General features: G+C 37.8%; 1 protein-coding gene across 1 annotated transcript in view; it reads left to right on the top strand.

Annotated features, from left to right (window-relative positions):
* The window catches only part of LOC145982049 (vitellogenin-like), a 165,700-nt gene that overhangs the window by 23,615 nt on the left and 129,470 nt on the right, over positions 1-12,615 (top strand). The window contains exons 3-5 of the mRNA XM_083115634.1: positions 2,597-2,742; positions 5,841-5,975; positions 7,264-7,434. Coding sequence (XP_082971760.1) covers positions 2,597-2,742; positions 5,841-5,975; positions 7,264-7,434 — 452 coding nt within the window. The remainder of the gene's footprint in view (positions 1-2,596; positions 2,743-5,840; positions 5,976-7,263; positions 7,435-12,615) is intronic.

Raw genomic sequence — 12,615 nt, 5'->3', positions numbered from 1 at the left:
CTCCGCTAAAGTGTCACGTGGCATTTTTGTGGACCAATTTGCCAGAAAAGTATCGGCTGGTATCGGTAAATGAATTCGAACCAATACTTTCCGATACCACTGGTATCGGCCGATACTGATACATCAGCTTCAGTATCGGCTCAGCCCTACCTCTTTTCACTTCCTCACTATTCCTCTTTTCTCCATCCCTATCCTCCTAGCCTTCTCCCATTATATGTTGTGTCCTGTTTCTTTTATGTGCTTGAATATAGCATTTTAATCCCTCTTTAGTCTTATGTCATCCTTATGTTGCTTCAGTGGGCCTCCCCGATAGTGCAGTGGTAGCATCGTCGCCTTGTAATCAAGGGGTCCTGGGTTCGATGGTGGCACAAGATTAGCCTTACTGTGCATAAAGTGGACTTAAAACACCAAATTATGTTGCTTCAACCTGTCTTTTAGTCTCTTTTTTGTTTCCCCTATGTACACACTCTCACATTCCTTGCACTGAACCTCATATATAATCCCTTCCTGTTCCACATCTCTGTTTTCTTCCATCTTCTTGTTCGCTATCCTTAAAATACTGCAGCCTCCGTTTCTGTACGTTTTACATTTTTATGCACGCTTTTCTAAGTACTTTGCTTATTGTCTCTCTGGCTTTCCCTATACTACTAATACCAAACCTCCTCTCTCTTTCTTTCTCTTCTCCCTCTCCTGTTTCTTTATCTTCTTTCTTCCTTCTTCTTCTGTTTAGGTCAAGTCTGTCTTCCTTTTCGTACCCATTCTTTTCTAGCTGCTCAATCACCTGTCAGGTAGTGTCAATTACCTGTCAGGAGATTCCACACTCATGAATTTCTGAAAGGAAATGTTCTAAGATAAGGACTGGTGCCTCCATGTTGTTTTGTGTATGGACCCTGTTTGGGAGTGTATTTATAAGATGATGGTTGTATCTTTCATTAATTTATTGTGAATATTCATCTGAAGAAGACCCTGTTAGAGGGTGGAAATGTTAACGTTTTTAGTGTATATTTTTATACAATAAATTTTGCCTTGGTCAGCATTTTAATGTTTTATTTCTTGTCATAGTATAGGTATACAGGTGTGAAAATTGTGGGGAACTTTTCTTATTCTTATTAAATATGAAAAAAGCTTGGGCTCCCTTGAAAATGTTTTGTTGAGGTTAAATTTTGCCTTAATGGAGCCATACTGTAGACAGTTTACTCTCCATATAAGTCCAACCCAAAAAATGTTTTCTCTGTAAGTTGGTTGAAATTAAGATACTTACCAAATGAGGTGTCATCTTTTCCCCTTTAAATTTTGAGATGTATAGTCCCTGGCACAATAAAGTTCAAAATACCACAAATAAACCATACCCACTGTTTTTGCATTCTTTCTTTTGGAATGATTAGCCTAGTTCAGAGTTACACCCATGTCATCCTCAATGTCCACATTTACATTCATGAAAGTGATTTAGTTGGTAGAGGAGAATCAGGTAAACTTGATGTGGAAGTGTGTGCTCCACAGATTTGTAAGGTAATGTTAGAAAAAGTGTTTATTTTTTATTTTATAAATGTTAGTCCATAGTGAAATGGTAAAAGCAATAATTTGGCATGTCATAAACTTGAAATAATAATACATAATATATTCAATTATGAGGTGCCTGAACCCAATATGTCCTATGTCGTGATCATCATCCTTTGCCATTTCCTGCCTTTAGCTGGGTCGGCATAGCCCCTTTAGCCTTACTCCCACTCCTTGCACATTGTAAGCTCTTACTGGCAGTCTTTCTGCATCCATCCTCTTCATGTGTCTGAACCATCTCATCTGTGCCTGATCTGTCCTCATTCCTTATTCTATCTCTTCTAGTCTTCCCCTTAAAAATCTTTAAAAAATCATCTCCACTGACTGCATCTTTATTTTGTGTGTCTCTCGTTGTCCAAGTCTGCTCCATACGTAATTATTGGCACATAGTATGTGTTATATATTACCTTCTTGCATTTCATAGGTACATCCCTCTTCCATATTAATTTTCAAACTCTTCGTGAGACTCCACCACTCATTTGTCCTCTTCTGTTTACCTCCTCATCTATTCTCCCACTTCTCTAAATTATGCTTCCTAGATATTTGAAACTCTCCACTATACTCAACTCTTCCATGCCCACCTTTATTCTGGGTACATTTCTGGTTCTGTTTCTTGTTGTTATGATCACCTGGCTCTTTTCTCCACTGATTTTCATTCCTGCTCTTCTGATTTCCTCGTTCCAACTATCAAGCTCTGTCTGTACTTCTGTACTCTGTCCTATCTAAGGGTTTCAGTTGTTTCTAATGGTGTACAAAGTCAGAAAAATTAAACTAATGACAAGATTCATTAGACATCTTATCATGCCAAATTTTCCCTTCATCATAAAAATTGAAATGTATAACAGAGTTTAGAATATTTCGGACATAAAGATGGAATGTGTCTACCTGCAGCAATTCATAAAATAAGTGTAAATCTTACTTGACTGTATTTAATTTGTACTTACGATTTTTTTTATTTCTTACATACAGTATTTTATTTCCTATATACAGCCTTACACATTTTCATGTTCTTCCTTACTGAAAATATATTCTTCTACAGGTTGGAGGCCCAGGCAGGAGTACAGCTTTGCAATCAATGGACGCCAGTTTACTGGTATTCAAGAACTTAAGGAACAATATAGTGGCATTAGTTTCAGTGGCTTCCTGACTGTTCAAACTTATAAAACTAACATATTACTTATGAAGGTAAGTAACATAAGTTACTTAATTAAATTACAATCTTACTTAAACTAATGAAGCTTCTCTTAGGTACAGATACAGATATAGTAGAACAAGTAACTTCAGTATAGTATCGGAGATATAGTACAAGCAATGCAAGTGCTGCTTGCACTATTAAAATATTTTTTAATGCACTAAATGTTGATTGCCTTATTTAGTTTCCATCGTACTAGATTTCGCGAAATTTTACGGCTGCAAACTCCCTCAGCAATCCATTGGCAAGCACCAGATCCTTTGCTTGCAGCCACCTATACAAGAAAAAAATGCTCCTGAAGGTTCATATAGTAAAGGGTGAATGCTGGAAAAGGTATGGTACCCAACCCACAAATAAAAGCTTCTGCCGAGCCCAGCCGAAAGAAGACACTACTAGCAGAAAGCATATAAGTGTTAACACGATCTCGAAGATGAACATTTACTTCATAAATACACAGAATTATTGAAATAAATTATTATAACTGTTCCAAATTCCTTGTAGAAAAACATCAAAGCATTACTTTAAGTTTAACGATTTGTAAGACATGTCCCCGGCACTGGAGAGCACTGCAATTTGCAGAACTCCAGAACAGCTAGCTGTTGTCTGCCTCACTCATCTCAAATTACAATGCCAAATAATTTACATAACATTTATCGTGAGTTTCCATGTAAACAAATTCAATAAACTGATGGTTTTTCATTAAAAATTGGGTATGAAGAATGCAATGAAACTCTTTTCTGAGACCTGCAAATAGCAAAAACGAAGTTCTAAATGATATAAAATTCGATATACTATTTTTATGAGTGTGTTACATTATTAGAAAATGAACAGGTGCATTTTCTTCCTGTTGTAATGACCTATGATTCCAAATTCTAATTCAATTTTAAGCGTCAAGTCAGTTCTTTTACTCTCCTGTAAACAATAATTTTTACAATGAGTTTGGTATCACTTTTCTGTTAGTTTCGGAGCTTTTTAGAACATCTTCCATTTGTGTGGGAAGAACACATGTTTAAAGTGAGTGTTCTCTTTTCTTTGATGTGTTGCGAATTTACCAAAACAAACCTGGATATTTCAAATTGTATATGAGAAACTGTAATAGCAAGTATTTTATTATATCAATATCGTGATCAAGAATTTTGAAATAAGTTGCATGGCCGTTGATAGAGGAGTTGAGGGATTTTATTATTATTATTATTTGAAATGTCCTTTCTTTCCAAGGAAAACTGGGGCAATGGGCTCTATAATTTACTTAACCCCCTCCCCCACCTCATTTTCAGAGTAAATGCACTGCTTGCCTTCTTAAGACCATGCTTCGCCACTGGTTCATATATTCATGATGAAGGGTGTGCGAATTACTCACAAGTTTAATATATATATAATATTAAATTACATTTTGCGAGTATCGAGGTAACTCCTGCGACGTTGCAGGAGTTACCTCGATACTCGCAAAACATAAGTTAATATTATATATACCTATATACACACACACTGGTTTGTATATTCTTGAATTGTTCTCTCTAGCTAGCAATCACTGGTTGTTGTTTCATTTTGAAAGAGATCGAAGTTTTAAGCACATTTTGATACTGATATATCAGTCTTGATATGTCTCCATCTTCAGCAAGACCCCCACATTAGGGGAGACTGTGGTCATTTGGATCCACAGCACTGACAAGTGGCTCTCAAAGGGGCTTATGCGAATGTCTAAATAATAATAATAACAACACTTTAAATATATTAGTACAATTTCTTTTTTATGTGTCCATGTGTATTTAGTAAATGAATACAATCTGCCTTATTGCCGGCCCCCATGGTGGAGTGGATAGCACATCGCACTATGATGCCAGGGGTCCCGGGTTTGAATCCCAGCCTGGGTATGGATGTTTGTGAGTGTTCATTCATCAATTTCATCATGTCATCACCCATCCCCATCTTCGCAAATTAGCCAACAGCGGCACAAGAAGTGAAGTAAAATAATGCAAATCAGTCAATCAAACAATCTTCTTTATTAATAAAGCTTGTAGCTTCAACAATACATAAAACCTCTTTTTCATACATGGCCATGGTGGTGTGTTGTAAAGCAGATAAAAGATATCCCATAGTAACCTGAAAAAATTATAGTGAAATAAGGAGTCTAACACTCAGCCACTACCACAGCTTTTCTTTTTAAAACCAAAACATAATTTGACAAACCATAAAACAAAGGAATAAGTTAGAAAGAAACTGTACTAAAATGATGGTAGGTTCTGATATATATATATTTTTAAACAGTTCAGCTACATGCATACATGCCTACAGAGACCTCCAAATAAAATACTAGTTTTGAAAACAGTTTGAAGGATATTAAAGTAAACACTTGTTATGTTACCATGCACAGGGGAACACTTTACCTTTACCTTTACTCTTTATGGAGAACAACCTACTATGAGGCCACCTTAAACATGAGCAAATCATGAAGTTCACCCTATGCACAGAAAGGCTAATCAGGACTGGGCAGATGACATATAAGCATTCACATTACCTCATATGTTTCTTGTCAATCATAACTAAACACAGTTTTCACTGATGTCACTTTACACTTAAAAGCACTGAAGCAGGTAAGAACAATATAAATATTGTAAACCTTTCTTCAGTTATGCTTGTCAAAATTCCACAAATCACAACCCATATATCTTTGAATCGTCACATGTAAAATCATGACTATTAGTCAAATTCACATATTTTTATGCGTTAAAACATGATTAAGATGCATTGTTGCATGCATAAAACAATTATTTGGAACAATTAACTTTTTTTCAGGGTTCCTAGTAATAAGTCACAGGATGGTTTTGGGTTGAATCCCTTCCATCAACATAAGAAATTTGTCTGAGGACAAGAAAAGAGAAGCTTTAGAATAGGATTAGGAAGAAAAATTGAGATTCCATATTAATGAAGAACCACTTTGATTAACATTCAGACAATGAATTGATTTTCCTTACATAGATTTTAATCTTCAGTTTTACATACCTTCATGATGTAGTTAGTATATAACAATATTATCATTATTTTAACTTATGCAATAAGAATGTCTGTGAACATATTCTATTACTTTCAGATGCAAAATATGACATACACTAAGGTCAACACAGACTTTGGCAGCAATACATGGTGGAAAGGACAACCTGATGATAACCATATTGACTTGCCAATTTCTGATAAAACAATTGTAGTAAAATTTGATGATGGACTGGTAAGTAGCATACGAAGTATTCATATTTCATTTTTAGCAAAAACCCCAAACATTACACATTGTAATGTTTATTTTCTTTTTGAATTTTTGAAATGTGTGAAATACATTTTCCTACCAAATTTTATCACAGAACTATGCAAAATTAAGTGCAAAAGTGAAATAAACTCTTAAACATGAAATAATTGTGTGAGTTATCCAAAATCTCAGAACATTTAATTTTGTGACAAAATGAAAGATGGAAAATCAACTTCTTTAAACTTGAATTTACTTAAGACACCCCAATAACTGCATGAATTTAAAATATTTTAAACCAAAACTCTTCCATTTTTCATTATTTAGCCTAATTTAAATTGCTGAATAGTATAAATGTTGGCTGGAATCTTAATGCCAGTGTACTTGTAGGGAATTATCCAGATTTTTTGCTCACTGCTATAAGAGAACTCTATCCGATATTAATTTGTACATATATTTTAAGGTACTTACTTCCTTGCATTCCATGTCCATGAAGTGCAGGTTAAGTGTAAATTTTGAATGGAATTTGAGATTTTATTTACCATTATAATACCAAAACACAATTTTATATATTGCCTTTGAACCCAAAATATGCTTAGTTTTTACAACGAAATTTTGATATTTTATTCACCACAAATATGTGTTTACCAATTTCTCAATGGAGCTTAACTTTACAAAGGCACACACTGGTAAATGAATTTTCTCATACTAAAACTAAAGATTATATAAGTGAAGAAGCTATCTTATTCTTTTAAACAGTGAACTATTCAACAGTGAATATAAACTCTGAAGCCAAAAGTCTTAGATTTTATCAAGATTCTTTACAAAGGTCTGCATTACTGTCGTTAAGCATTATAATAAGATTAATGAGGCTCAGAGTACTTATATAAAGAGAAAGAAAAATAAAGAAAAAATGACAAGTCATAAAACCACTTAGGATCTGACATAAAAACCACCAAAGACCATGGCAAACAACTTAACATCTTGACCAACAGCATTTGAAGGACTGAAATGTGTAAGGGTTTTAAATTTTAACTTGATTTTGCTTTCTCCCACCTTTTTAACCTTAAAGTTTTCTTAAGAAAGGTAATTAATTATATTGATGACCAAAATGTTAAACAAGAAGAAGAAAATACTGTATACACATGCAAGTATTTCGATATTTATTAGTTATATTATAGAAGTCTTAGAAGTCTTAATAGTCTTCATTGTGTAACTACATAATGTTACAGCTGTATTTTATAAAGTTGATATTCATTCTATTTATCTTTTGCAGGTTTCGAATTTAGTAGTTTCCAGTAACCTCGATTCCTGGGAAGTTAATTTCATCAAAAGTGTGGTAAATCAACTCCAATTGGATTTGAAAGGAACAAATGCAAATGACACTCCAAGAAACAACAACTTTGCCAACATTCGTTCTGTGCCAGATGTGTATACGAATGTAGAGGTAGCTATGGTTATGGATTTCTTAAATAATCTTAAAACTATTACCTTCATGATATTATGCTATTTCTTGATTGAAAATACTTAGTATGTCTAGGAGCTGCCCAATAATATAGGTTGAAAAATGAAGTTCACTTCATTAAGTTCTAATAGTGCAGGAAAGTTGCAGTATGCAAGTAGTAACATAGGGAGAAAATAACAACAATAATAATAACTTCTTCAATGTGTGCATTTAAGTTAAATTTTGCCAATATAACTCTAAACTAAACTCCAGGGTGCAACAGCCCTCTAAGGGCCAGGGCCTACCAGAGTGACTTTTTCATTGGGTGGTGCATGCATGGTCAGTTCGTCGAGTCCCTTCACTGCTGTTTTCTGGCTTTCGATACTGGAGTCTGCTACTTCCTCTTTTCAATTTCTCCCCAATCATCCCTCATGATGCTGGGTCAGTACCGAAATTTTGGTGTCTCCCACTGGGGGTTAGCATAACGGTCTAAACACAGCGTCACGCGTCGCGGTAGTCCGGGACGCAAAAAAAAAAAAACGGGAAAACTTTCGAGTGCGATCCGCCACTGTTGATAGCAGTGTTCATAAACATTTCGTGCGTACTTTGTGAAAAAACGGAGAGAATCGGTTTTGAATTGTGGCCAGTTTAAGTGCAGAATCATTTTCGGGTGATGTGTGTGTGCAGTGAAAAGAAGAAAAGTGCACGTCCCGGGGAAGTTTACCCCCCCTGGATCCCGTCCCTGACCCGATATACCTTGGGGACCGGTTCAGCTGAGTGAGGGAGACTCCAAGGAATCTTTCGACACCCTGACCGACGATAAGGGGTAAGTACTTTTTGCGATATCCGTGAAAAACCACCCCCATGTTGAACATATGGAGAAATTAACATATTACAAGTGCTAGGGAAAAACAGTAAAAAAGAAACAGTACCCATACAAGAAGGATCAGGGAAGACGATAAAAAATACCCCGTGTGAATACCATCCCTTCTCGAAAAGTTGTTGTGAAAATACCTACCCCATGTTAATCTTATGGTGGCGTTAAGCTTAATTCTTTATATAATCAAACTCTGAGTTCACATTCTTGCAACTTTAAAACTAAGCCCCGCTAAGGGATGGGACACATACCACAGGGTAGATAATTTCATCCCCTGTTTAACAAAACAGCCCCCAACCCTTATCTCCAAGGGGTGGTTTTTCTGCAACTGTTTTAGTGAAGTGGTGCAAAGTGCTATAGTGTCGCGACTCGATAGCGTGGCAACCAACTACGTGGAGTCTGCAGGAAACGTGTGACTTTTTGACGTCACAGTCCGTGTGGCAGGAAATCATCTGAGGTTGCTGAGCACGTGGATTTGGTATTGTTGCTTTGAAGTGACAGCTGGACCACGTGCGTCTCCTTTGGCGCGGGAACTTTTTCGGAGCCGATAAATGACATTACAAGTGCCGTATAGTTAAGTAAGAAGAATGCCGGCTCCTCCCGGAGCCACCCCGAGGAACAGAGGGGGATCCAAAACGGATCTACCCCCCAAACAACCATTCGACCCCTTCAGAAGGGGTGGTTTTGGCCCACTCACCCCCCAAATCCACCCCCCCTCACTCTAAGAGGAGACACCAATCCAGTAATGAGGAACTGGCTGTAGCCTTGCGGCTCAATAAAGACAACCCCAACCCTAACCCCTTACCCACCCCACCCCCTCAGGAAGTCAAATGGCGGAAATCCTGCCGGATTTGACAGAAATACAATTAGGAGCATTTCAGAAAATACAATTAGAGCTAACAACCATGATTTCTAAAGAAAAAAGTATATCAGCGGATAAAAGGGCCCAATTCTTGGAACTACTTGCCAAGCAAAACCAGCTATACATGGAAAAGGTTGCAGATAGCCGATCCCTAAGAACAGCATGCCAAATTCTGGAGGCAAAGCCTAATTCAACAATGATCAAACCTACCTATGCCGAATCCCTTTCTAAACCAGCACAACAAAGTGCTAAGGTAAACCAAATTCAGAAAGTGACTGATAAGGCAAGCCATACAGTATTTATTACTTCCACGGATAATCAAAACACCAGAGCAATCTGGGACAACTTTACTGCCTCTGTGGATCCAGTCAGGGAGGGAGTAAGGATATAGGCCATAAGATCAACCCCCAAAACCCTAATTGTTGAAACATCCACAAAGGAAGATGTAGAAAAAATTTTATGAAACCCAAATCTTAAGAACAAACACCTAAACGCGGAACTCCCTAAAAAACGTAATCCCTTGATGATTATGTATGACGTTCCTACAAGCAAGGAGGAAGCGAGAATCACAGAAGAATTCTATGTGCTCAATGAAATTGAAAGCAAACTAGGGATGCCATACCAGGAATTTCAAGAAAAATTCAAATTCAGATTCAAAACCGGCCCACGAAATAAGACTGTTTCGCACAGGGTGTATGAACTGGACCCCAAAATCAGAAAATTAATACTTAACCTTAGACAAAATCCACCTTGCATACGTGTCCTTGTCCATTAAGGACTACCTTGTAGTCCCAACCTGCGCAACGTGCAGGGACTATGGACATGTTGCAAAGCATTACAGGGGGGTGAGGTGCTGCGACAGGTGTGGTGAGGTGGGACACGAGAGGGAACAATGCAGGAGGGAGGGACAGCAAAGGATATGTATACCCTGCACTAAAAGAAAAAGAAACTGCAACGAAAATCCTAAGGAATGCCCGACAATGAAGTTCTTTTTACAAAGGCTGATCGAAAAAATGAACTATGGAGAGTAATAATAATAGAAGAAAAAACAAAAACACCCCCAGCCGCCGACGTCGAAATGCGGCAAGAGCGGCGGCCTATGAACTCCGAATAAGACAAGAACGTAGGAATATAATAAATCACACGTTTAGAATCCCACTTTCACTTCAACTGTCTAATTCAACCCCAATAGACGAAATATCCTCCCCCCCAACCTACCAATACATTAACTTCTTCCTTCTTTTTCCCACCTCCATGATGCGGGGCTCTCCTACTGTTCATTACCAACCTTTATTGAGCGAGAAAATCCCTGGTCTGAAATTATGTGCTTTTGTTGTTCCACCTCCCTTTAAGGGATCCACGTGTCTAGTCGATCCAGCCTCGCCCCCTGAGTCAATTCTCCCCTCACCACCACCCACCCCTCCAGAAACACCCTCAATTGCCTCGCCACTGACATGTCTAGGATCCCCGGATAGCTACAACCATTTCGCCACATACTCCCAAATGGAGACACATATCCTCCCCTTCAACCCCCCTCCCCACCAGACACACCAGATAGCTATGACTATTTCCCCACATACTCCCAAATGGAGTCACACATCCACCCCTCCAACACCCCTCCCCACCAGACACACCAGAAGTCCATTCGAATTCAACAATGAACCCGGAAGCCACTCCCTTCTGTCCAAAATCTAAATCACCAACTGGAAACAAACCCGACAATATCCAACTTCGAACGTCATATAACCCAGATTCCCTTCAACCTGCAAAAGATACAAAAGTAAGGTACCCAAACTTCACAAAGCCTATTATGATGGAAATAAAGAACCCGGACCCACCGGATCTCCCAATTTCCCCGATTGATCCCGCCCGAATATATCAAAAGTTCGAACTAAATCTCCAATTAAGTCGACTTGAAGAAAAGGAAAATCTAATAACCACTCTCCGCCTGCTCGTCCGTCTGAAACAAGATGGAGGAAAGCAGATTGCCTTTCCGCATCCGGAAGTCTTGGACAAAATGCTCCTAAGATGCAACAATATCCCGGTGGACCCTGATAAACTGCATGAATTACTAAAAATAGCATTTGGATGATGAGACCTAGAATTAAATTTGGAAGAAGTATATGCTGATTTTGCTAGGAGTCATGGAATGGTTGTACAGAATTCGGCGAACCCATGGCCTTTATGGACCTCGGTAGTACGTCATTAATTAAGGAACACAAAAACAAACTGAAGATGCTGCAGGTAAACCTGAACGGTGCGGTGTTAGCGACTGAAGAAATCTTTACATATGCTAGAAACAATAATGTGGACATGCTATTACTCCAGGACCCATATTTCCTAAACGGGAAGATGCTCCATGCCCCTATTGGAGCAAGGGTAATATACAATCCAGACCAAAATACAAAATCTGCAATAGTTTCACTTAACAAGGCTACAACCATTTTGAAAATTGCACACTTTTCCAACACGCATATAAATTGTATAGAAGTAAATCATGGCAAACTAAATTTTATAATAATAAATTGCTACTGCCAACACAGCCACAATATTGAAGTGTATACTGCCCGAATCAGGAATGCCTGCCTAGCGTATCCAAATCAAAAACTACTCTTAACACTGGACAGCAATGCTTCCTCTCCCCTATGGTTTGGAAAGAAAATACATGTAGATAATAATGGAGAAAAAATGATGAATTTAATAGCGGAACTAAATTTAATAATAGAAAATATTCAGGGAAATCCACCTACATATAGAGGACGAGCGGGAGCAAATAGTAATATTGACTTAACATTGACAAATAACAGAATGTCGAAATTAATAGAAAATTGGATGGTACATGATATGATCACAACCAGTGATCATAATATGATCTCCTTCAATGTGAGATTGGAAACACCACAAGCAGAAATTGACCAACCAGCTCCGGCATACAATTGGAATAAGACTGATAAGGAGATCTTACTCGCTAACATCAACTTACCAAAAAATCCCGGACCATGGAAGAGTACAGATGAATGGGCGAAAATTCTAACAAAAAATCTTCAGGTCGGAATAGCGGCTTCAACACCGAGAAGATTACACAATAACCGGAAAAAACCCTGGTCTACAAATCTCACCAAGCTTAGAGCCAACATGCGAAACTCCAGAAGGCAATACCAGAAAACTAATATTCACAACACAGCAGTATATTTAGAGGCATATCGCAGGAATAAAGCCCACTACGCAGCAGAGCTGAAGGATTTTAAATACAAAAACTGTTGCAAGTTCGTTAAAAACAACCTGGAATGGGACAAGTGGGGATTACCCTACAAAATAATGACAAATAAAATAAAAGTAGAAAGTATTACAACACTAAGAAAACCAGATGCCTCTTTTACAAGAGACATGAAGGAGACAGGAGAACTGCTACTACATGGATTACTGCCGGATGACGAGGAGGAAA

The sequence above is a fragment of the Lepisma saccharinum genome, chromosome 2 (assembly GCF_977018435.1).
Source record: "Lepisma saccharinum chromosome 2, izLepSacc3.1, whole genome shotgun sequence".
Lineage (NCBI taxonomy): Eukaryota > Metazoa > Arthropoda > Insecta > Zygentoma > Lepismatidae > Lepisma > Lepisma saccharinum.
This window is presented reverse-complemented; position numbering and strand designations above follow the sequence as displayed.